Source organism: Sphaerodactylus townsendi, linkage group LG15 (genome assembly GCF_021028975.2).
Source record: "Sphaerodactylus townsendi isolate TG3544 linkage group LG15, MPM_Stown_v2.3, whole genome shotgun sequence".
Taxonomy (NCBI): Eukaryota; Metazoa; Chordata; class Lepidosauria; order Squamata; family Sphaerodactylidae; genus Sphaerodactylus; species Sphaerodactylus townsendi.
In genome coordinates, this window is record NC_059439.1 from 35,879,561 (window position 1) to 35,905,489 (window position 25,929).

Sequence of the window (25,929 nt, forward strand, 5' to 3'; positions counted from 1 at the left end):
TACAAACATATATTTCAGCTCCTTAATAAGCTCCTCTTCCCCTCTGGCAAGTTGTTTGTTCTTTCATTGCCTCTCAGGTCTTAAGGAATAAAAGCCAAGAAAAAGACACGTAGGAGGAGGTGGCGACGAATCAGTTCTGTTAAGTACCGTTCATGTTGCCCCTTTGAACCCATCACTCTCGTTAAAGACGTCCAGCGAGAGCTTTCCCAGGCTTCTATTACACCCTGCAGTCCCAAGAGCAGGTCTGCTAAGCAGGAAACAATTCCCTGCTCTTTAGCAAACCTTTGTCAACCTTTGGGTACTGGGAACTGAAGGAGGCTCCAGAGAGTAGCCGTGGAGTTCTGTCAAGTTCCATGTTCAACTGTTCCGAATTGCAGTCGTTAAATGAGGACTTCTAGCGTGTATCAAGTCTGTCTATGTATTCTTGTCCTCTTGACCCACCAGATACTAATCTCCCACCTTTACTGCAGAGAGTAGGGAGTTGCCGTCGGACCGGTGCGATGAAGCAGACCCCTGAAACTTAGAGTCAATGGCAGCATGCCTCCTTAACCGCACGGCCAGACCCGGTACGGCCTGAAAAACGACTTCGTGCGAGGCGCCGGCGATCCCCACAGCCAGATTCATCATCTTACCCACAATGGAACCATGTATAAAGGGCCCTTTGCTTGAAGATTTTGAAGAAACTCCAGTACTGGTTGGGTGCTGACATGACTGTAGGCTATTGTGTTCTCACCTTTTGCTGGATATATAGAGACTTTTTGCGGTACTGGAAAATGGAGAAATGTCGTAATACAACAGAGAGAGAAGAGCAATTGGATTTTGTCCCTTTGTACCAGGATTTTGAGAACTTCTATAACAGAAATTTATATGTGCGCATTAGAGATGGCTGGAACAGACCGATCTGTAGTGCTCCAGGACCCAAGGTAGACGTGCTGGAGCGAGTTTCCCATGACTACAACTACTGCGGAGAGTTCTTTGCTTTTTCTGTTTCTTCTTTCACAAACTCAATTTAGGGCGTGGTAGAACTCTTCTTTCTCTCCCCACCCTGAAAAAGGACCTACCTCGAGCAGTTGTAGTATCTCTCCCAGCCATGACCTCTCTGCTCTCTGCTTGGTTTTGGCTGCTGTGCTAAGCTTAGGTTGCCCTCTGAGGTCACTCGTCTTTTTCCACCTTGATCTCCACAAAGGAGCTGAGGTCGGGGCAAAAACCTTTGTGGCCAGGCGGGCAAGGCGGAGTGCCGGCCCGGGCTTCCTCCTCCTGAAAATGGGCGTTGTAAAGGTGGAGGGGAAGAAGTTGGACTTCAGTGGAGGGCAGGCGATCGGAGGGCGGCCCGTACACCCGGTTCGCTTTGGTGCCGTGCTTTGAGTTGGCGTCGAGCCGGTAGCAGAGCTGGGTGAGCGGAGCCGCGCGGAACCGCGGGGGGCGAGCCACCCACACCCCCGGCTCGCTCAGGCTGTCCTCCTCGTCCGACATGAGCTCCTCGGTGACGCCTTGCCACAGGCGCTGCTCCTCGCGCCCCAGCAGACGTGCCACCCCCGAGCGATTTGCAAAAAGCTGGCAGCGAAACAAGAGAAAGCCTAATTAGTCATTCTAAGAATGCCACGTTGGATGCCACCCCTGCAGTTACTCACTTGGGCTGTCCTGTCGCGTCCCGCTTTGCTCTTTCCGAACCTCTCTTCCCCACCCCGGCAGTTCCGCCTTCATATGCTCTTGCTGATTTGTCCTGGAGGATGACAGAACTGGCCCCTGACCCCAGGCCTGTGTAGTCTACCGTCTGTAGTGAGACTGAATCATAGAGTTGGAAGAGACCACAAGGTACATCCATTCCAACCCCCTGCTGTGCAGGAATGCACCACCAACTGAACAGCCAACAACAACAGTTCAGAGGAAAACTGGGACACAGGGTTACTAACTTGGAATCATAGAATCATAGAGTAGGAAGAGACCCCAAAGGGTCTATCAAGTCTAACCCCCTGCCATGCAGGAACACACAATCAAAGCACTCCTGACATATGTTGATCCAGCCTCTGTTTAAAAACCTCCAAACAAGGAGACTCTACCACACTCCAAGACAACGAATTCCACTGTCACCATCACGACATCCCTTCAAATATCTAAACATGGCTAACATGTCACCTCTTGACCTTCTCTTCATCAAACTAAGCATCCCCAGCTCCCTAAGTCTCTCCTCGCAGGGCATGGATTCCAGACCTTTGACCATTTTGGTTGCCCTCCTCTGGACCCGTTCCAGCTTCTCCATATCCTTCTTGGATTGCGGTGCCCAGAACTGTACACAATATTCCAGGTGAGGTCTAACCAATGCAGAATAGAGAGGTACAATGACATCCCTCGATCTAGACACTATACTCCTATTGATACAGCCCAGAATTGAATTGGCTGGGGAAAACCACAAAGTCTGTGTGTGTGTGTTTGTGTGTGTGTGTGTGAGTGTGAGAGAGAGAGAGAGGGGGGGAGGAGAGTCTGCAAGTCATGAACCTGGTAGAGAAGAGAAGACTGAAGCTGCTTCTCCATGCGCACAACCGTTACAATCAAAATCAGGCACTGCATAGACGGAAACCAAAGCTAGCCTGTGAATAATATATGAGTGGTAATCAGGGTGGGGACTTTGGACCCAGCCTGTAGATTCCACAATCTGTGAAGAGGCCTTTGAGTGATTGATCTTGGGAGCAGACTTCTGATCAGACCTTCTGATGAGGGACTGCTAGCCGTTTTATAGAGAAGAGACTGATTTAAGTTAACATTTCTTTTAAAAATTATACATGCCCTATATTAACACACACACACACACACACTGTGAATCCAATTCACGACTTCTTCTGATGCTGAATACATTCAATCGGTTGCATCATATAAAATATAGATTAAAATGCAGTTGAGTCTGGATAATTAATATATGTGATAATCGAGTTTTTAGTGTTCAGCTGTAAAACTTTAATTACACTCGAATTCTGGCTGTCTGACTTCAGAATGAGCTAGGCTTTATGGAGGAGAAGTCGATCTATGGCTCCCAATCTTGATCCTCCTTGATCTCAGATTGCAAAGGTCTTAGCAGACCAGGTGCTCCCAAAGGCACCTGGTGGGCAGACTAGCAGAGTGCTGGACTAGATGGACTCTGGTCTGATCCAGCAGACTCTTTCTTATGTTTATTTGAACTAGACTAGAGGAAAAACCCTACAGAGTCGCCATTAGTGAGCTGTGACTTGACGTTCCACCACTGCCATTTGAACTGGATGTGATTCGATGGGCTTTTGTGAACTTCCTGCTTGCGGCACAGCTGGGTGCTTCGCAGTGGGTTTTCCGTTTAAAAGGGAAGTTTCCAGCTGTGAAGTGTTGCCAGCCACGCCGACCCTATCCGCCATTTTGCCCGCCCGCCACTTCCTTTCCTGAACACCTTTTGTGGGCGTTCCATCTGGTCTATCCATAATTCAATAGACCGTGTCAATTTCACTGGTGTATTGAATTATTGGTAGACCGGCAGCCAGAAAATCAAAAAGAACAGTGTGGCTGGATGAGCTGTTGGGTGGGTAGGGGAAGGTGGGAAGGAGCGAGAAAACCTGAACAGAGAGTAATGCATGGCTGTCTCTTTCGCTTTCCCTGCAAAGGCAGGGGGAAAGTCACACTTAACAATTGCAGGGACTGTCTGATCTGGGGCATGGTGAGTTTTGAAGCAGGGAAAACGAGTGCGCGACCGAAAATCTGATCCGAATGGAATGTACTCTCACCTTGGGGCACACCACAAGTGCGTAAACAGCCTGATTATAAAAGCGTTAGAACAGAACCCTGATAAATTCAATTACTGCTTATGTAACCCCCATGCTCAGAATGGGTTGACCCAGTAAGGGGTGGAGACTCAAAGCAGCAAGAGGCTGCAGCAGACCTCATGTAGTTTGGAGGAGACAAGGCTACCAGACTCGGGCCTTGATTTGTATAAGCCCTTAACACCTTGTTAAGGGTTTCTTTCTGTGGTTGTAATGGGTGAGAGTTCTCCTGGAAACCTTCACCATGTTGAATCCTGTTCACCAAGCCCTTGGAGTCTTCAGGATCCAACCCACTTGCAAGAAGAAATGGACTTGGCATTACAAGACTGTAACTAGAAGGACTTGAAAATGCAACCTGAACAGGACCTTGAAGTGTGATGTTAAATGTTGATGTTATATGTTATGTGTTAAGAAAGTAAACCATTTTGTTTTTAAAATTTGTTGTTGCAAACTCATTCCAGGTTCTGCCCCACAGAACCCACAGATAGAGGTTACACTTACAGCCGCAATCCTATGCATAATTATTTAGGATTAAACAGACAAGTAAATGTGCAGAGGACCGGCCTGTATAAAGGTTCCGGACTGCAGCTTTCTGGTACAACCCCACTGCATGTTTTGTTTTGTTTTTTTTGGAAGCAAGTGACTAAACCGAGCTGAACTTTTCTCCAGCCGAAGGCAGACGCTGAATGGTGATTTATTTATTTAATTAGCATGTTCAAATAAATCCTCAGACTGAAAGAGAGAGCTGCAGCTCCTGCCGTCATGGGCCATCGATATAGCATGTCAGGCCTTTAAGAAGCTGCAGGGGAGCGTCGGTTTAGGACAAAGGCGAGAAAAGGGAAGAGCAGAATGTGCCAAGGGAAGAGGGCGGCTTATTGAAATGGCGGGGAAACGTTAATAAAGCTTTAAGCACAATGGGCAGGACCCTTGGCCAGCAATGCCTTTAAAGCGGCAAAGCAATGAATGCTTAGTTGAAAGGAAATCCCGTTCAATAAAAGGGGACAAGTATATGCAAAGTTCAGCCAAGTCACAGCCAAATCCCATCAGGTTTTCAAGGCAAGAGATGAATAGAGTTCGTTTGCCGTTGCCTGCCTCTCTGCAGCCACCCCAGGCTGCACTGCGCCAAGATTGCTTTGGCTTTTAAAACAGTGCAGGTCAGCACGAGGTAGGAAGGGGGTGGGGCTGAGCCCGGGCAGTGATTCTTGGAACGGTCTTCTCGTCACAAGTGGTTCAAGGCACGGCTACAGTGGTGGGATCCAACCATTTTAGTAACAGGTTCCCATGGTGGTGGGATTCAAACAGTGGCGTAGCGCCAATGGGGCTGGGCGGGGCACAACAGGGACGTGGCCCAGGCATTCTGGGGGCGGGGCATTAATAATTTCTCTGTTACTGTAAAAAACTCTTACTGTAAAAAAAAAGTTCCTAATTTCCAGCTGGTATCTTTCTGTCCATAATTTAAACTCATTATAGCAAGTCCTATCGTCTACTGCCAACAGAAACAACTACTTCTCCTCTAATTGACTGCCTGTCAAATGCTTAATACTTTCAAATACTTAATTTTGTTTCTAGAAATCAAAAGAAGGATACTTTCCTGAAACAAGGAACTTTACCATATTGCTAAAACATGTTTTTTTTAAAACAGCCCAACAGGGAGAATTATCCCGTTTTCTACCTTCGCTAACCAGCCACATAGGAAACAACAGGACTTTATGATTTGTGGACCTAATGGAATTTCTAACGGAAAAGCAGACCCAATTAGTAACCCCCTCTCGGCACACACAAATAATTAGTAACCCACTCTCGGGAACTGGTGAGAACCTGCTGGATCCCACCTCTGCACGGCTAGGATTGCCAACTGGAATAGGAAAGTCTTGGAGGTCTGAGAATAGAGCCAGGGCAGGATTTGGGGAGGGCCCTCCAGGGGGCATAGCGCAGTACAGTCCACTCTACAAAGCTGCCATTTTCTCTAGAGTAACTGATCTCCTTAATTAGTCTCCTGTAGGCTTTCAGCTCCCCCCCCCCAAAAGGTAGCAAGCTTGTTTTCTGCTGCCTCAGAGGCCCCTTTCACACATGCAGAATAATACACATTCAATCCACTTTCAATGCACTTTGAAGCTGGATTTTACTGTGCAGAACAGCAAATGCACTTGCAAACATTTGTGAAAGTGGATTAATGTGCATTATTCTGCATGTGCAGAAGGGGCCAGAGACTAGGACACAGAGTAATGGGTTGAAGGTGAAGGAAATGAGATTCCACCTAAACATTAGGAAGAATTTTCTGTCAGGGCTATTTGACAGTGGAATTCATTGTCTCAGAGAGTGCTGGAGTCTCCTTCTTTGGAGGTTTTTCAACAGAGGCTGGATGGTCCTCTGTCAGGAGTGTTTTGATTGTGTGTTCCTGCATGGCAGGGGGTTGGACTTGACGGCCCTTGGGGTCTCTTCCAACTCTATGATTCTATGCCAAGTAGCACCCCACCCCAGGTCATTCAGTGGGGAGAAGGCTGAAGCCCCTTCTTCAAGAATCTCAATCCAAGCCAGGCAAGGCACATGGGGCTGTTTAGGAAAACATGGGTGGCAACGTTTTGCCAAAGGCTTTCCCAGCCAGAATCAACCGATAGTTTTTGCTACCAATATTGTGCCCGCATCTACGGCTGCCTTCTTCAGAGGCATGTTGTAACAAGACATATTTCTCTCTGTGCTCTGAAGATGCCAGCCACAGATGCGGGCAAAACGTTAGAAGCAAAAACGACCACACCACGGTCGCACAGCCCAAAAAACCCAAAACACCCAATCAAGCACGACAGTGACACAGGAATGAGACATTGGACCTAACCTATATACACTGTAAAGTGTGAAGTTGTAAGACATTTTCAATTTAAAAAACAACAACAATGTGTAGAGTTGTAGCATCTCTCAACAGCATGGTTTTCTGAATGCTGACACTGCTTAGTGCCCGTGGCTGCTTTCAGATGAGGATAAGGGAAAAAAAAACATGTAGGGATCCATATTGCTGCTGGTCTCATATGCACCTCCTGCCTTTCCCTAATGCTCTTGCACTGAGAATCACAATGAAACCACAACTTCAGTAACCACTGATGTATAAATACAGGTTAACCGGCATTATCTTCCTCCCTACTTAACTAGAATCCTTAATTCAGGCTTATTACCCAAGTCAGAGAACAGCAAGTTAACCCCATACACCTATCTTTGTATACTATGCATAACTGGGATCGCCAGCTCTGTGTTGAGAAATTCCTGGAGATTTTGGGCGGACCTCAGAAGGGCATAACGACATCCTTTGAGGCAGCCAGGGGAACGAATCTCTGTCTTCCAGAGATCAGTTGTAATTCTAAGTGACCTCCAAGAGTTAAGCAACCGTCTCCTTAGCTGAAGTTAAGACCGAGTTGCAATTCCCCGGATGGGAGGATGGAGACAGGAAAACTAAGGAACAAGCTGGGTTTGTGTATACTTTTCTTTAATCTGCGATTCTGGATGCAGCCTATAGCTTCATCCGTCGAACAGAGAGGTGTGTGAGCGAGAATACTGATGCCGCGTCCTCATACACCGCAGTGTGAATTTTTATGGTTGCTTTGTTTGTTTACAAATATCCCGAAATCAAATGGATGCACATATGTATTTGAATTAAAAATGTTGCAAACGTGCTTTTGCGCAGTTCACGCTGCAGCCTGACCCTCTTGAATTAGCAATAGCGCCGGAGTGGCCCTTGAAGTTATTAAGTGGTGCACTTCTGCCTTACCCGGTAGCGTCTGCTGCGTAATTTCTTCTCCTCCTTCTCCTTGAGGCCTTTGAAAGGGTTGAGAGAGTTCCTGTACTCCCGTCGCTTGGTCAGAAAGTAGGCCACGCAGGCTCCTAGAACACAAAAGGTGAGGAGGCCACACAGATAGGAGATCAAAACAAGGGGCAGATTAATAGCCTGAGAATGCTGAACACTCCAAAGCCAACGTGGTGTGGTGGTAAAAGTGTTGGACCAGGATCTGAGACACCCAAGTTCCAGCCTGCAATAAGTGCTTATGATGATGATGATGATGATGATGATGATGAAGAAGTTTAGATTTATATCCCCCCTTTCTCTCCTGTAAGGAGACTCAAAGGGGCTTACAAACTCCTTTCCCTTCCCCCCTCACAACAAACACCCTGTGAGGGGGGTGGGGCTGAGAGAGCTCTGAAGAACTGCGACTAGCCCAAGGTCACCCAGCTGGCTTCATGTGTTGGAGTGCACAGGCTAATCTGAATTCCACCAGATAAACCTCCACAGCTCATGTGGCAGAGCAGAGAATCAAACCCGGTTCCTCCAGATTAGATACACGAGCACTTAACTTCCTACGCCACTGCTGCTCCTAAATAATAGTAAATAATAAATAAACACACACAAAACACACATATTATCAACAGATTCCAGAGTTCACACACTCAAATGTTTGTTTTCAAAACCAGATAAACCTTTTCCAAAAACTATGTTTATTTCAATTCTAGCCAAAATGCCTTTTATAAAAAGAAAGGACTGGAAAAATTGCTTTGGCAAGTGGGTAAAGAAGAATGGAAATGTTTCTGCTTTGGATACGCTGTAGAAATAACATCCAGAAATACCATGTAGGAAGTTTCTTTTATTCATCCCCATCTTACCTTTTAGCTCTTTGTCTGTATAATTGTGGTGATTTGATACCAATTCATGCTTCAGTTTCTCCAGCAAGAATTTCACCACAGAGATATTCCATGAAGATTTAATGCTATAAGGGAGGGAGGGAAAGCAGAAGTGAACGCTGGAACACCTGACATATTCTGGCCATTCCCTCCAACAAAGAAATCGTGCCAGCTATAATGAGTTGGGCTTGATTTAAACGTGAAGTTGGCAAGGCAGAAGCACTTTCCCGTGGGTCTTCGGTCTTGGACTGATGCCCTTCCCAAGCAAGCAACCCAGTTTAAACAAGACTCTATGCAAATACGGAGTCCCGTGGGAACGCGCTTCAGCCGTAGCCAAACATCATAGTTCAATCAGGCTTTAAATTAGGGAAAGGAAGAAAGCTAGATTCAAGTTTCCCAGCATTGCAAAACAGAACAGAATATATCCCCTACACAAGCACGCTCCTGTGGCTATTACCCCTTAATTTATTTTATTTATAAATATATTTATATGCCTTTCTTTGTCCTGGACGCTTCAGGGCCCCTTCATTCTATGTGGGGCTTGTAAGAACATAAGAACAAGCCAGCTGGATCAGACCAGAGTCCATCTAGTCCAGCTCTCTGCTACTCGCAGTGGCCCACCAGGTGCCTTTGGGAGCTCACATGCAGGATGTGAAAGCAATGGCCTTCTGCGGCTGTTGCTCCCGAGCACCTGGACTGTTAAGGCATTTGCAATCTCAGATCAAAGAGGATCATGGCTCCCAATCTTGATCCTCCTTGATCTGAGATTGCAAATGCCTGAGCAGACCAGGTGCTCGGGAGCGGGAGCAGCAGCAGCAGCAAGCCATTGCTTTCACATCCTGCACATGAGCTCCCAAAGGCACCTGGTGGGACACTGCAAGTAGCAGAGTGCTGGTCTAGATGGACTCTGGTCTGATCCAGCAGGCTCGTTCTTATGTTCTTATGTTAATATGATCCATGCAGGTTCTCTTACCGCTGATGCCCAACATGAGGAAAGAGAGTGCACCTGTTGAAATCCTGCCTTCTCAGTAGTTATTATGAGGCAGTGTGGTGTAATGGTCAGATTTCAGCCACAATGCATACAGAATCAGGATATCGGCCTCTCATTTCCTTACTTTAACCTACTCCACAGGGTTGTTTTGAGGCTCAAATGGAAAGGTGAAAACCATGTATGCCTCCCTGAGTTCCTTGGTGCAAAGACAGAATTAAAATTCAAGAGAGTGGTATTCTGTACAGAAACCCTTCGGGGATAGGGCGGTATACTAAATTTAATAAATAAGAAGAAGAAGAAGAAGAAACAGACGACTCCCGACTGAAACTCACCTCTCGGAGCCATCAAACCTCTTTTCGTTGGTGATGTGATTGTGGACGTTATGCACCAGTTTCTGGAAAAGGAAAAGATCAACCTCAACTCGACAAGCCAAAGCTATTCACATAGAGCAGCACTCCTCTGCACATTAATTGGAAATAAATAATTTAAAATAAAAGATTTCATAGAGTTGGAGGAGACCCCCAAGGGCCATCAAGTCCAACCCCCTGCCACGCAGGAACACACAATCAAAGCACTCCTGACAGATGGCCGCCCAGCCTCTGTTTTAAAAACCTCCAAAGGAGGAGACTCCACCACTCTCCGAGGTAGTGCGAATTCCACTGTCGAACAGCCCTGACTGTCAGGAAGTTTTTCCTGATGTTTAGGTGGAATCTCTTTTTCTTCACCTCGATCCCGTGACTCCTGGTCCTAGTCTCTGGAGCAGCAGAAAACAAGCTTGCTCCCTCACCAAGATGACCTCCCTTCAAATATCTAAACATCATAGCTATCCTGTCACCTCTTCACCTTCTCTTCACCAAACTAAACATCCCCAGCTCCCTAAGTCTCTCCTCGTAGGGCCGTGGTGGCGAACCTTTGGCAGGGGCTGATGGGAATTGTAGTCCACAACATCTGGAGTGCCAAAGGTTCGCCACCACTGTCATAGGGCATGGACTGCAGACCTTTCACCATTTTGTTTGCCCTCCGTTCCAGCTCATCAAAAACACCCTCCTTGAATAGCGATGCCCAGAACTGCGGTGCCCAGGTTTGCAGAGGCCCTGATCCCGGGCTAAGCTCCTTCCTCAACAGAATCTCCCCTGCCAGCCAGTTAAAGAAGTCAGCTCACCGAAAGGACCAAGTCCCTCTTGCGCCTCGCGTTCTTCTGCCCGATGCTTCGGCTTCTGCAAGGAAGGCTTGCAAAGCCAAAAGAAAAATGCGGCTCCCCGTGCATAGCATCCTCTAGAGTAGCGCTGTTGGGAGACACCTCTGGGCAGGAAAGAGAAGAATCATCCAGGGGCGGTAGAGTTGTCTGAGGGGCAGGAGAAGAGGGTGTAGCACAGACCCGCTGCGTGGAGGTATCTACTACGGGAGATTCTTCCGTCACCTGAAGAGGGAAAGACTTGAACAGCCCAGGGTGGTGGCTCTCAATCCCGAACACCGGCCCCTTCCAGCTCCAGTGCTATTTCCCACCCCAACTGCCACTTATCCCTGGCATGGGTTCTGACACTCTAGCCCCTTCCGCACACACAAAATAATGCGTTTTCAAACCACTTTCACAACTGTTTGCAAGTGGATTTTGTCATTCCACACAGCTTCAAAGAGCACTGAAAGCAGTTTGAAAGTGCGTTATTCTGCATGTGCGGAATGAGCCTCTGTGTCTCAAGTTGCCTGCTAGCAGGGACCCTAACACAAGGCCCACAGGTACCACAGCTCCTGATGCCCGTCAGTGTTATTAGAAACTGGGCTGAGTCAAGCAGGACTTTCCCCCCAGCAGGTCTTCTGATTGGCTACTGGGGACATGGCTGGCAGTGCAGATTTAAAAAAAACACCACATGGTTTTGGCAGCAGCCATCACCACAGCACCAGGATCTACACTTCATAAAGTGTATGTTAAAAGAAGAAGTGGAGTTTGGATTTATACCCGACCTTTCTCTCCTGTAAGGAGACTCAAGGGCTCATTCTGCACATGCAGAATAATGAACTTTCAAACTGCTTTTAGTGCTCTTTGAAGCTGTGCGGAATAGCAAAATCCACTTGCAAACAGTTGTGAAAGTGGTTTGAAAACGCATTATTTTGCTTGTGCGGAAGGGGCCCAAGGTGGCTGACAAGCTCCTTTCCCTTCCTCTCCCCACAAAAAGACAAAGAAGAGTTTGGATTTATATCCCCCCTTTCTCTCCTGTAGGGCCCCTTCCGCACATGCAGAATAATGCACTTTCAATCCACTTTCACAACTGTTTGCAAGTGGATTTTGCTATTCCACACAATAAAATCCAGCTTCAAAATGCTTTGAAAGTGGATTGAAAGTGCATTATTCTGCATGTGCGGAAAGGGGAGACTCAAAGGGGCTTACAATCTCCTTGCCCTTCCCCCCTCACAACAGACACTTTGTGAGCCAGGTGGGGCTGAGAGAGTTCTGTGACTAGCCCAAGGTCACCCAGCAGGAACGCAGGAGTGTGGAAACACACCTGGTTCACCAGATAAGCCTCCGCCGCTCAGGTGGAGGAGTGGGGAATCAAACCCGGTTCTCCAGATTAGAATCCACCTGCTCTTAACCACTACGCCACGCTGGCTCTCAAAAGGCCTCCTGTTAAGCAGAACTTTCTGCCTGAAATGTTGACGTGTTACTAGTCGAGTTATGCCCAAGCTCACTCTGACATTTTGTGGTTGCCCCCCTCATCCTGTGTCATAGTCCCAAAGATTGGGGATCCTTGCTTTATAGTTTCCTTCCTGTTCACACTGTCACAAATAGAAGACTTTATAAAATTCAACTGGTCTGTAAAGATAACAACAAAACATGCATTGTGAAGATAACATAAAACATGCATTGGCCAGGACATCCATTATGTTTCGTAACTGCTTTTTTCCCCCTTACACGGACCGAATTCACTTGCCCCAAATAAAACAGGAAGCTCAAAGGTGCCTTTTAATATCGCACGTGAAAACGCTCCGCCGCTAACCTTGCATTCCCCGGATCTCTGTTTTTGCCAATGCCCCTTAATCATCAGTGGCGACTCCAGCCCTGCATCTGTACCAGCTTTGGGATCGTATACACACATACTCTTTAAAGCTCATGCCAGGGCCCCTCAACCGCAGGCCACAACAGCAAAGGAGAGCTTGGCGTGACTCCCAGAATGCCTCTCTCCTGAGCAGGTCTTTGGCAGGGAAGGCAACAGAGGCCATCAAATATTCATGAGGCCATCTGTGCCTGACCGGAGGTATACAGCGATTGTGTGTGCGGTTGCACGGTGGGGGGGGGGGGGGGGGGGCTGGAAGAACTTTTCAAAAGAAGCTCCGAATCCTCTACCTACATACCCCGCCAAGCCCCCCGGCTCCCAGCTGCACGGGAGAGAAACCCAAGTGCCCAGGTGGCCCAACCGCGGCTCCCAGCTGCCTCAGCTCTTCTATGACCACCTGGACGCCATTTTGGAAGCCCTCAGTCTCTCGTTCCTCCTCTTCCCCGTTCTCTTCCCGCCGCTCCACCGGAAGGCACAGCGGGCTAGCTTTGACCGGAGGGGCCATTTCCCGGCGCAGCGCCCCCATCTCCTCTTCGAGGCGCCTCAGGGCCTCGTTGTTGGCTTTGGCCAAGCTCAGAGACGTCTCCGCGAGGCCCACGGCCTTCTCGACCCGCTGGTAGATGACATGGAGGAGCTGCTCCGAAGACTGTACCGCTAGCCCCGTCCCCGTGACAGTGATGGGGGTGCGAGGTGGGGAGGGAGGCGGCGCAGGGGCCGCCGGCGGAGCGCCGGGTTCCTGCTTGCAGGTGCAGCAACAGCATTTGGCATCTTTGGCATTGGGAGGGGAGAACAATATGGTGGCGCTGAACGACATGGCGGCTCAGGCTGGAGTGAGGGATTCTGGGAATTTCTCAGCCACTGCTTTTGGAGAAGGCCAAAGGGGCTGGAGCCGTAATCTTTGGGGTTCGGTCCCATGGGGCAACGACGACGAAGCAGACCCCCCCGGCCTAAGCTGAAGGAAATACGGTCAAGAAAAATAAAAAGGCTCTTCTAAGTGCAACTACCGTGTGTAGTAATGCACTGCTGACCCAGCAGCACCGTAGTAGAACGTTGGGACACCAACGGACCTACGGCCTTCTGGTCGCACCGCACCCCCACTCCTCATCCCCCTATGAGTCACGGGTCATGAACTATCTGGCTCAATCACCGGGCGCAGGGACAATGGTCTTGCCCCCAGGTGAGGATTAGGCTCAGACGCTTACGCTCCTCTTCGCACGTAGCCAGGTGAGATCATGCATCACATGATGATCTCCCGTCTCCCGCTCTCCCGGAACTCCCCCCGGTCCTCCCTCCTACACGCCCCCGATAGAATAACAATAAAAGGTGCCAGGAACCAGCACGCGGGAGACTCGCTAGGAACACGGACCTCCGGGCTCCCGCTGCTGGCGATCTCCACCAGATGTTATCTCCGCGTCTCGTCTCGTTCTTACGCTGACCACGTGGGTCGACTACAAGCTGGTGCCGAAACCCGGGAATCCTCGAACCTCCACCCTGCTCACCGTCGCCTGGGGAAGGGCGCGATAAATCGGGTCCGCTGGATCGGCGCATCCAGGGACCACCGTTTCGGTATCGCCTGTCCTCTGGATCGGCGCATCCAGAGATACGCGTCCTAGGACACTCTCTCGTCCGACGGAACACCGGTGAGTATGGGAGCTTGCAAAAGCAGGGCTTATGACAAGCACGTTGACGAACTGAAAGCGTTAGCGAAATGCGGCAGGGTCCCCGTAAAGAGAAGGGAGCTGCGCAAATTGGTTGAGGAGATTGAAGCTCAGTGTCCATGGTACCCAGAGGGGGGGGCATTGAATCTTAAGGACTGGGAAAACATCGGGCGCACTCTTCGCACAGAGCCTCGCGCGCCGATGTCGCTGCTACTGACGTGGAGACAATGTTTTGTCGCCATCAGCCTGCAGACCTATGGCTCCCTTGCTGTAGGCTGCCCTCCTTTCGATCTTTCACCTTCAATTTCAACCCCGGAATTTTCTCTATCCACTAAATTGGACGCCTGTCCTCCTTCTGCCCCCCTTGCTCCTTCACCCATTTCAAACTCTCCCGCGGCTCAGCCGCCCCCCCCCTGCTCCGCCTTCATTTTCGGAAGCCACTGCACCTCCGCCAGGCGCCACGTAATGGAGCGGGTTTAAAAACTCTCGCAGAACGTATTAGCCAAGATATGAAGAAGAAAGAAACCATGACGGAAGACGATGCCGAGATTCTTGCATTGTGCCCCGTCCCACTTCACAGATACTCGAGGGGGGGGGGGGGGAGGGTGGCGTCCTTCGGCGGGTTGGCGAGTACCGCCCTTTAAGCTATAACATCCTCACTGAGCTCCGCAAAGCGATGCGCAGACGTAGGAATCACTAGCCCCTACGTGAGAGGCATGCTGGAGGCAATCGCGAGGAATCACCTAATGGTTCTGGACGCCTGGAAAACCACCTTTCGCATGCTCCTGAGCCCAGCACAATTTGTGATCTGGGAAAGCGAGTTCCGCCAGCAATGCATCAGCAGAGCCGCCTCGGCGGCGCCTACACAGCCGCTCAGCTTTACGGTTTCGATGCTTTCGCCAACCCCAACGATCAGATTGTCCTGCCTGAGGCCACCCTTACGGTCGCCTCTGAGTGCGCCTATAGGCCCTTTATCAAAGTCCCCAATGCCGGCCAGCTAACTCCAGAGTTTCTCCTCCATCCGGCAAAAACCCCAAGAGCCCTATGCCGAGTTTGTGAACAGGCTCCAGGAAGCGCCAAGAGGCAGGTAGATAGCGAAGAGGCCCAGAACGAGCTCCTCATGCGCCTCGCATAAAGAGAACGCCTCCACGGAGTGCCGCCAGGGCAATCACGGGCCTGGGCAAAAATCCTGAACTGGCGACATGCTTAAGGCTTGCCAGGACATCGGATCCTCCGCCCACCAAGCTAGCCTCCTCGCCGCAGCACTCTCCACTGGCGGGAGGCAGCCTCAGGATGACTGCTTTAACTGCGGCAGACCCGGACACTTCCGAAGGGAGTGTAGGCAGCCCGGTGGGGGGGCCTACAACCCCGATGGAGGAGGGTCCTCCCCCAGGAGGAGAAGGCCACCTAAAACCCGGTGCCCACGTTGCCAGAAAGGCTTCCACTGGAGAAGCGACTGCCCGTCGGGAAACTCCCGCCCGGGCGTCTCCCCAGCCCAGGACCAAGGAGGAGAATACTAGAGCAGACCCAAACACCAAGGCCCCTGCCAAAACCACCCCCCTCTCGTGGCATCTCGCTCAAGCATGCACTCCAGCCCATCTCCTTTAAGTTCCCCACGAGGTCCTTTTGTCGCCCCATTTGGCCCAGTATGACGCAGCCCATCCCTACCGGGACTGTGGGCTGGTGCTGCCGGGCCTCTGCCGCTGAACAGGGACTGTTCATCGTCCCCGGAGTGATTGACTCCACGCACCAAGGACCCATCCATCTCCCAAGTCTGGACAAACATCCCACAGGAGTTGCCTGCGAGACCAGCTACGCTCAGTTGATTCTCTTGCCCCATGCGCTGCCCGCTGCCGACCCAATAAAGGCTACAAGCCCCAGCAGCCAACATGGCGCAGCCTACACCACCGTCGCAGCGGTGGAGACGCCTATCGGGAGCTCCCGCCCATACCTGGAGCTCGCCATAGAAGGATGTAAGTTCAAGGGCCTGGTGGACACCGGCGCTGATGTTACCGTCATCAGAGCAGCCGGTGGCCCGACCAGTGGCCGACCGAGGCTTGCCCGCACATCTGGGGTGGGGGAGAAAAACCGCGAGACGGAGCAACCGCACGCTCACGGTCAACAGACCAGGACTCGAGCGAAAGCTCACAGTACGCCCCATCATTTTAGAAATCCATGTCAATCTCTGGGGAAGGGACCTCATGAGTCAGGTTAAAACGACTCTGGTCTGGGATGGGTAAAGCCGTCACAGATCATTGATCCCAATCGTGCCTTCCGAAAATTACTTTCTGATTTCCGTAAGAAAACTGTTTCCCTCTCCCCTCCTCTTCTCTTTCTGTTTTTCGACCAGTAGAGGCGGGAGGGCCAATTGGCTGACTGGCCCTCCCTGGATTAAAATCTGGGCCCGTCCTGATACCGCAGCACTGCCAGGACGGGCCCCAGTTTAAAAAAGGAGGCTGCCGCACCAAATTCACCCACAAACCAGTTTGGGCGCCTCCAGTGATGATGGCATTATAGCACTATCATCACTTCTAAGATGCTTGGCCGAGTGGTTTCGGCGGGCAGCATCTCCCAGAGATAATTCGATCACAAATTTCGCGCCACTCCAGCCTTCCTGCATTAGCCACCAAGGTCACGGTAAGTGCAACTCCCTTGCAAAGAACCCCCCCCCTCTTTTTCCTTTGTGTGTGCGAGGAATCTGCCTCTAATCGCCTGATCGCTTCATTCCCCGTATGCACCCATCCCCCCAAAAAGGCGCTTCCAAAGCCCCCTTTGTGTTGCTGATTAAGCATGCATACCCACAATCCCCCCAGGACCCGCCTGTTCCCTCCCCCCTCGAGGCTCGGACCCTCGCCTTGACGCACCCTGATGACGCTCTGAAGCCAATTCCCACCAGGGTCGCCTACCTCCTGCCCTCCCTGTCAAACAACTAAAGAAAGAGGAGTAGGCGGCCCCCAGGAGGATTGCATTAAAAGCAACCTTCATAGGCTGCAAAACAAGCCTTCTTATATTTAATTCTAACTCTAAACCCCAACTCAAACAAAAACCTGATCCCGATCTCCCGCCATCCGCTCTGGAACTGAGCCTGGCGGGACCCGGCCCCCCCCCCATAACCTGGGAAAGGGGGTGTGTTTCAGTCCCTCTTCCTACAGGTCCCTGTGGACTCCGATTCGCCATGACAGGCCAACCCATGGAATGGCGCCAGGAGGAAACCAACCCCATCCCGGAGATGGAACACATCTCTCTAAAGGATCCCGCCCAGCGGTCTCAACAGGGACGCCGTCGCCAACGCCCAAAGACCCGAATGACCTGGGGAGACGTCAAGGCGACCACCAGCCAAGCCCTAGAGCTGCTGCGCCAGCAAGACCACCCCGAGACACCCGAGAACCTCTGTGCCGCTCTCTTTGCGATCATCACCGCCAACTCGGCGGCCACCATCCTTTGCCTGCTCTGCTGCCTCCTGCCGATCGCCATCGGCCACCCCCTGACGAAGCCACCAGACCAACATCTGGGAGCAGTTTGCTGCCGCTGCTAACGTCTCATCTTTCTGCCTGGGCCAGTACTCTAGGAGTCGGGAGCCTGCTAAGCTCCTGCCTGCTCCCCGTCTGCAAAGCACCCGGAGACTTCCTAGCGGAGTCTGGGCTAAGCCCCTTCATGAATGCCTCATCCATCAGATACTCTATGAGCGCCGACTGGGGACCCGTCGTCCAAACCCTCCCGGCTGGCGCTCTCTCCCTTGTCACCAAGACTGTCGCTACCCACAAACCTACCACCTGCGCCAGCATCACCGGCGCAGCCACACGGGGACCCGACCCGGGCCCATTCATCGGCTAGGCTAATTGGAACTGCACACACATGGAGGACATTCCCCGTGTTGGGAAACATCCTGCTCCCCAGGGGCTGGTTCTGGACCTGCGGGGAGAGAACGTTAATTACATTCCCGCTTGACTCCTGCCGGAACTCTTTGTTGCCTCAGTGCAGCCTCACCATCGTTCTACCCCAGGCTCCACCCGGGGAGCCCGGACGCCCGCCGTCGCCGCTCGGCTCTGCCTTTCGACCCCTCCTGTCGGAGCGACGCTGTCGCCCTCTCCCGAAGCGGAGTTAGATCTCACCTCCCAGCTTCCCTAGTGGGAGTCGCCGGACTCGCTGCCTACAATCCTAAGACTATTGGCCGGCTGGCCTGTGCCCTTGAAGTCCATCAACTCTACCTCCACCGCTCTGGATGCCCTGGCCTCCGAAAGCAGCAAGAACTTCGATGTTTAAGCGCGTTTACCCTAGACAATGCGTGGCCGCTTATTGATTACTTTATTGTTATTACATACTACTACTCAAGGTTGTGAGAATGTACATAATATGTGTTGTTTTAATCTTTTCTGACTAATTCCCAGTTGATTCATATGAAAGTACGTGAGCTGCAAGAAGTTGTATCTAATCTGAAGTATGATGTTTTGCCCCATTGGTGGTCAGCCCTCTGGAGCTGAGCTGCCGGGAGGATGGTTGGAGTGCTAGCTGTACAGCTCTGCATTGGTTTAATCTTTGTGTGTGCCTCGCTATCGACGATCTTGTTTCGCTCAATGTGTGTCTAATATTGCCTGTAACGTGGTGTAAGAAGCCCTCCCTCGAATTTCCCTTCTTTTACCCCAAGCGAACCAAGTTCTCCTAATGTTACACAAGCAGCTCAGTCAGCTTGACCAGGACGGCAAGGAGGGAGGCAAGCCAGCCCCTTTAAATCAGCCTCTGAGCAGTTTCTCGTCCCCCTTTTCTAAATACTGTAAAAAAGGAGGAGATGTAGTAATGCACTGCTGATCCAGCAGCACTGCGTAGAACGTAAGCACACCAACGGAACTACGGCCTTCTGGTCGCACTGCAACAAGACTCTAATTCTCATATCCCTCCTATGAGTCACGGGTCATGAACTATCTGGCTCAATTCATCGGGCGCAGGGACAATGGTCTTGCCTCCTCAGGTGAGGATTAGGCTCAGACGCTTACGCCCTTTCCTCTCCAAGCACGTATTGTGCCAGGTGAGATCATGCATTACATGATGATCTCCCGACCTCCCGCATCCCGGAACTCCCCCCCGTCCTCCTCCTCTCCTACATTTTCCAGATAGAATAACAATAAAAGCGTGCCAGGAACCAGCATCACGCCGAGGTACTCCGCCATGAACACGGACCTCCGGGCTCGCCGCCGTTGGCTATGCATTCTCCACCAGATGTTATCTCCGCGTCTCGTCTCGTTCTTACGCTGACCACGTGGGTCGACTACACCGTGTTTCCCCGAAAACAAGACAGTGTCTTATATTAATTTTGCTCCCAAAGATGCTGTATGTCTTATTTTCAGGGGATGTCTTATTATGTTCTGTGTTCTGTTCGCCGGGCAATGCTTCCAAACAGTAAAAAATCTTTGTTACTGTCTTACTTTCGGGGGATGCCTTATATTTCACACTTCAGCAAAACCTCTACTATGTCTTATTTTCAGGGGATGTCTTATTGTTCTGTGTTCTGTTCGTCGGGCATGCTTCCAAACAAAAACTTTGCTACGTCTTACTTTCGGGGGATGCCTTATATTTCACACTTCAGCAAAACCTCTGCTACGTCTTATTTTCAGGGGATGTCTTATTGTTCTGTGTTCTGTTCGTCGGGCATGCTTCCAAACAAAAACTTTGCTACGTCTTACTTTCGGGGGATGCCTTATATTTCACACTTCAGCAAAACCTCTGCTACGTCTTATTTTCAGGGGATGTCTTATATTCGGGGAAACAGGGTAGGGAACGGGTTGAAACTTTGGAAAGGGTATGAAAATCCCAAGCCTCGGTTCTGAATGCGGGTCCCTCAGAGCCCACCATTCCAGGCAGAAGGGAGTTTGCCATTTGGGTTCACTGTAAATTTATGGTGTCATAAACTGCAGGACACTTTGAATGTAGAAGTTTTTTATCCCTCCTCGCGGTGTACATTTTAATCTGTTTTAACACATCTGTCACCCTATTCCAGTGATGGCGAACCTTTTCGAGACAGAGTGCCTAAATTGCAACCCAAAACCCACTTATTTATTGCAAAGTGTCAACACGGCAATTTAACCTGAATGCTGAGGTTTTAGTTTTGAAAAAACAGTTGGCTCTGAGGCATGCGTTACTCAGGAGTAAGCTTGGTGGTAGTCGGTGGCTTTGCTTTGAAGCAACCGTGCAACTCTTCCAATGGGTGAATCACGACCCTACTCAGAAGCAAGCCCTATTGACAGCATCCGAGCTTACTCCCAGGTAAAGGATTGTGCTTTAATTCTTCACATGAAAATCAGTGGAGTTTAACAGCGCTTAACAGGGTTACCTACCTACACTGCTTCCCCAAAAGTAGGTCTTAGGTTTAATGCTAATAATTGATCCCAGTGGCCCAGGCCAGCCTAGATGTGTGAGGGAGGGGGGCGACTCTGTTTGCGTGTGCCCACAGAGAGGGCTCTGAGTGCCACCTCTGGCACCCATGCCATAGGTTCGCCACCACTGCCCTATTCTTAACCATCTATATATTTCCAGTGTCTTGCCAATAGAGAACTAAAGGCTGTTCTGGGGTGTTGTGTGGTTTCCGGACTGTATGGCCGCGTTCTAGCAGCATTCTCTCCTGACGTTTCACGTGCATCTGCAGCTGGCATCTTCAGAGGATCTAAAGGCTGTTCATTGCACATTTTCTCAAAATGCAAAAGTCATGCAATGGTGGCCTGCATTTTGCACACCTGAACCTGCAAAGAAACTGATCATGTTACCACAGAGTAACGTGTTTACTAATAGTTAGCTAATAAGCTTAAGCCGACAAGGACTTATTAAATAAATCATTTTTATTTCGGACCCTCAGAGGGTCTGTTTTAGAATCAGAGGAGTCGCCCTGAGTATACAAAAGTCACAGTTCTTATAGGATAAAGACAGCTGATGCATCATAAATGTTGCAAAGCTCAAACCCTGTGTAATCAATTCATGACGCTTTCCAGTATTCCCATCATTGTTGTTAATCGAATGCAGAGCTACATTATGTTAAAGTAGCATACTTCTTAAGAATATAGTTTCTCACATGGCTTGACTCTCTTTCTTTGGCTTTAATTCTGCTTGGTCAGTTATTTTCCTCTACACACACTTTCTCAGCTCATTTGCTGGTAAAAGTATCTCTTCTTTGGAATGTGGGAAGAGACAACAGGGGCTGTTTTGGAAAGCAAAGTACCTTTTTTGCTATTTCTGAGGCAATGAATTCTTAATACTAAAAATATCTTCAAGAAAACTTTTAGCTTAAGTTACATATAAGTATACTTCGAGTTGAGAATAATCATTTAAATGCTTTATTTTCCTATTTTTTTCTATTTTCGGAAGTCCTGTGCTTTTTAGTTGGGAAGATATTATTGGTTCATGGCGGGCCTTCTAATTTCCGCACACAAGCATTAAAAAAGTATCTTTTTTTTTCTGGAATGCAGGAACATTGAATGCTTTTTCTTAACAAAGACACTTTTTCATGATTCTGTGAAATGACTTTAAGCTGTATTTCTGCCAGAATCTTTTTCTCTCCATTATTTCCCTACAAATACTAGAAGGAGAAGGAAGAAATAACCTTCTGGTAAATCTAAAATCATTTCCTTTTTCTCTTTCTCTCTCTTTCTCTCACTTTCTCTCACTTTCTACCACTTTCTATTTCCTTCTTACTTTCACTCTTTTCCTTCTGTGCCTACAATCAGGGCTTTTATCTTTAACCCAGGGTTGCTTTTTTTGTTTTATTTTGCACCTCTGAACCTGCAAAGGAACTTATCTGGGCTTTTATCTTTAACCCAGCTCTATGCAAAGCTTTTCGTAATCTTGCTAGCAACTACCCGTTCATCGATCCAAAGCAACGAAAATGGGAGCTGGAGGTGGAGAAAACGCTCCCTCTCCGAGTTATGGGTCCGATTCCCCCGCAAGAAATTCCTGGCTCGCATTGTTACATCCCGCGCCCGCAAGCGTGTACAATGCTAGCATTCACACGTGCTTTCCGTCCCGGGGCTCAACGGTTTAGAACGCGGCTGGCTTCGGCGTTCCATCGCGCGTGTACAGCGCGGGAGGGGGGGGGGGAGAGGCGCGAGCGCCGCCGCCGTGTACAAAGAGAACGGGCCGCGGCCTCCTATGCGGCGCGCCGATTGGCCGCCGCGCGGGAGCCCGAGGCCGCCGATTGGCTGCCAGCTGTCCCGCCTTGGCCAGGGGCTGAGAAGAGGGCGGGCGCAAGAGTGAAACGCGGAGGAGAAGGGGGCTCTTGAGGGCGGTGTGCGAGGCCAGGCGCGTTTTCATGGCCGCCTCAGCAGCCCAGTCAGGCAGCTGCCCACTGCAGGCGACATTAACCCAAAGTGGCCTTCTCTGTCACGCCATCCATTTGTTTAAAGCACAAAAGACTAGACCCCCCCACATGTTATCATCTTGCCCCCACCACATTTCCTGAGGGGCTAGAAGTCACCTCAAGCCAATAAACGACTGACCAAAACGGGCAAGGGCTGTAACCCAGTGCTTAAAATGGCTGTCCTGCCCCAAGGTCTCACTCACACTATAGTACCAATAAGGACTGTCCTTCACAATTAAAATTTCCCCCCCCCCCACAAACGCTCATAACTGGAATCTCCAGTATTCACCTAGTCCACGCCCTCCAGATAAGCAGGATCATAGTTCATCATCCCCTGCCAGCATGATGCTGGCAGGGGATGATGGGAACTGTAGTCCATAACATCTGGAGGGCCACGAGTTTGACACTTGTGAATCGGCAGCCTTCCTTTCTCAATATACCACCAAAAAAGCCAGCATGCTTTCATTTGGGTCATCAATGTCCCAATGTCTCAAAGGCACCTTCCGGACACGCAAAATAATGCGTTTTCAAACCACTTTCACAACTGCTTGCTAGTGGATTTTGCCACTCCGCACAGCTTCAAAGAGCACTGAAAGCAGTTTGAAAGTGCATTATTCTGCAGGTGCGGAATGAGCCTAATATTCAATATACGTACTCAAACAATTATAAATAAAAACCAAACAGTCCCTCTACAAAACCTGCAAGGGGTAAACGTGAACTCTTTGTAGAGGGGCTATTTGGTTTATGTTTCTTTGTGTAAATTATCACACAGTAACAAGCCTGTGTAGATATTGTTTGTTATACAGTATAAGAGCTTATAGTTACTTGTTTAAGTGTATGTATATTGAATATTAGAGCTATTGGTACGTTAATGCCATTAGCTGTACAGGTGCTTGCTTGGATGCAACCTAAACCCACTGTCATTATGGTTCATTTGGGTCACGGCACATTTATATTTCAGGATCGTTTCCTGCCATTTTATATATCTATTGGCTTTAAATAGCTCACTTCCTCAAGTCCAGATCCAATCCTAAGCCACAAAATAGTACACATCCTCTGATTTAAAAGTCTGAACTTCAACGTGTGCTCTTGTAATTCAGCTGCCCTACCAAATATGCATTTTTTCGGATGAATTGTAAAACTGCAGTAAAACCGTTTCTCTTAACTCTTAAGTGCCAGCTAATGCAGGAGGGAAAATTGGGATGGAAGAAATTTACTGCCCACCTGCCACTCTTGAGTCCTCTCTCCTTGACTGTGTGAGGAAAAGGATGATTCGTGCATGTTAACACAGAACAGACATCCCCGGGGGGTATTGAACAAATATCTGCAACTCTCTAACCACCCTTGTTCAAACAAAATCGAGATTAAATGGAGATAAGAAAAGGTGTATCAATTTCCCTTGCAAATGCATACATTACGCCCTCCGAAGTGCCGGATCATGTTCGACGCATACTTCTATGAAAGTATAATTGGGATAACTCCATCTTCTGCCATCTTTTAAAAATACATTCCGCTTCATAAACCCCTTCAAACATAATTGCAGGAGCACACATAGAGGAGCACAGCCTTATTCGGGACTCAGCAACCTGGAATAACAACCACTCTCGATTCGTATACAATTCCAATTAGAAAACGCCACTTTAGCCGCAAACGAAATGTCAAACATTCTCGTCCGGTCTTTAAAAACCCAACCTGAGAATCAGACAAATTAATACTCATTAATGTGCAGGTAAATCTGGTTAATTAGGTATACTTCTGAAGGCCAGATACAATTGTACGCTGACCCATCATTTCAACGTATATTCACGCCTGCCTCATTTTCACTGTATCTATTGACATCAGCCTCTATGCTGCATTTCCATGTGCAGATCTTCTTGCCAAAGCGTATCTCGATTCTCCCCCTTTCCCCCCCGCCCCAATTCTGTCACATACAACCCTTTCTTTGTATACAGTCGTATATTTCCCTGGAAAGGCCAAAACAAACAAGAGAGCGCTGGGATTCCTCCTGTTCCGCTCCCCCGCTTTGCCATCCCCAGATTTCTCCCCCCCCCCCATTCCATTCGACCCTGGGAAAAGGATACTGGAAGGTCGTGCTGCTCTTTGTATTCCTGTGTGTGCAAGAGGGGAAGGATATGCACCCTGCTGCCAACCGCCACACCCCCATACTCCCCCCTCCTGCCCTGATTGGCCAGTCTGCTGCACGCACACAGACACACGCCAAAGCTGCACACGCATTCCTGAGCAGGGCCCCCACAGGGGACACCTAGACCGGCTGGGCACTGCCAATTCCTCCTCCTCTGCACGGTCAGGTTGCTCTTCCGTCCTTTGTATACGTTGCCCCGTTCCTATCCTTTTGCTTGTACATTCATGCTGTTTTCGGTTTTGATGCTCCTTATCCTTCCTCCTCTCCTTCTGTACCTTCTTCAGTCTGTTCCTACAAACTCTTATCTCTGTCAGCTTAAGTGACTTGTGCAATCGCAGCCTGGTCCCCTTTCTGCCTTCAATGCCCCCATCTTGGTCTTCCTCCTTATTTATTCTCATTGCAGTTGTTTTTTTTTTTAAAAGCTTAAGCATTTATTGTCATTGTGCACGCACAACGAAAATTTACAGCAGCATTCCTCGATGCACACAATTTCAGACTCATACCCCATCCTCACTTTCCCCTTCCTCCACCCATCCCTACACAGCCCCAAACACATTGACACGAAGCCCCGGAGTTCAGCATCGCCACAGCTCTGGAGTAGAAGCTGTCTCTAAGCCTCTTTGTCCTAGTTTTGATAGACCTGTATCATCTGCCGGATGGTCACAGTTCAAAAAGAGAGTGTCCACCTGCCCACATCTCAATCTCTCACTGCCTCCTACGGCCCCATTTCCTTCCTTTCCCTTGTACAGAAAAAGGCCACAAAGCCAAGAAGTATTATTTTAAAATTCTCTCCTAATCAACCACACCTTCAACTTGGCCTGCCTTGTCGCTTCCATCCTCACTTGCCCTGCAGCTGGCAATAATCTTTTCCATTCGCATTAGGTTCTTCAGGCTGCGCATCAATTGGGTGGGAACCAGAGGAGGCAACGGTGCGTGAGGATATTTGGGAGGGGGGTACGCTTTTGTGAGGCAGGCAGAATGGGCTAATGCAAGCCTGTACGATTGTAAGCATCAAAGAGACACACGGATTGCGAGGAAATCCCTGTAAAAGGCGAGGGGTTGGGATTATCAAAGGCACTTGTGGCTCCCCGATGAAGAGATGAATGCTCCACAGAACCACAAGAACCAGTTGCAATAAACAGAAAAAGGAGGAATTCATCCACTTAACAGCCTTTTAACTTCCGCCTGCCTGCCCTCCCTCCCATCATATCACAGCCACATATGCTTCGATGCCTGCGGGAACAGCCGACCTTCTGGTTTTTTTTGCCTAGAAATGAAACTTTCAAGAGATGCTTATCCGCGAGTTCC

At 49.5% G+C, this 25,929-nt stretch overlaps 1 protein-coding gene across 3 annotated transcripts; it reads right to left on the bottom strand.

The window, feature by feature from the left end:
• Positions 1 to 719: 719 nt before the first annotated feature.
• On the bottom strand, positions 720 to 24,607 carry LG15H14orf93 (linkage group 15 C14orf93 homolog). 3 transcript variants are annotated; one of them, XM_048517506.1, is made up of 7 exons: positions 24,560 to 24,607; positions 12,880 to 13,434; positions 10,595 to 10,852; positions 9,765 to 9,826; positions 8,424 to 8,527; positions 7,537 to 7,649; positions 720 to 1,554 (listed from the first exon to the last, which is right to left on the bottom strand). In XM_048517506.1, the coding sequence occupies exons 2-7, from the start codon at positions 13,294 to 13,296 to the stop codon at positions 1,153 to 1,155; spliced, it is 1,356 nt and encodes a 451-aa protein (XP_048373463.1). In that variant the 5' UTR covers positions 13,297 to 13,434; positions 24,560 to 24,607; the 3' UTR covers positions 720 to 1,152. The 3 variants fall into 3 exon arrangements, with proteins under 3 accessions (XP_048373463.1, XP_048373462.1, XP_048373461.1); XM_048517505.1 differs by having other exon boundaries at positions 10,595 to 10,777; positions 12,781 to 13,434; XM_048517504.1 differs by having other exon boundaries at positions 12,781 to 13,434.
• Positions 24,608 to 25,929: the final 1,322 nt, after the last annotated feature.

What these genes read in the sequence shown, in the direction of transcription:
- LG15H14orf93 (XM_048517504.1), bottom strand. Translation starts at nt 13,296, where the DNA reads ATGTCGTTCAGCGCCACCATATTGTTCTCCCCTCCCAATGCCAAAGAT. An exon ending in GAGCCGGGGGGCTTGGCGGG is followed by an intron (nt 10,853 to 12,780) that starts GTATGTAGGTAG and finishes TTCCCTCTTCAG; the next exon opens with GTGACGGAAGAATCTCCCGT. An exon ending in TACGCAGCAGACGCTACCGG is followed by an intron (nt 1,555 to 7,536) that starts GTAAGGCAGAAG and finishes TTTCGCTGCCAG; the next exon opens with CTTTTTGCAAATCGCTCGGG.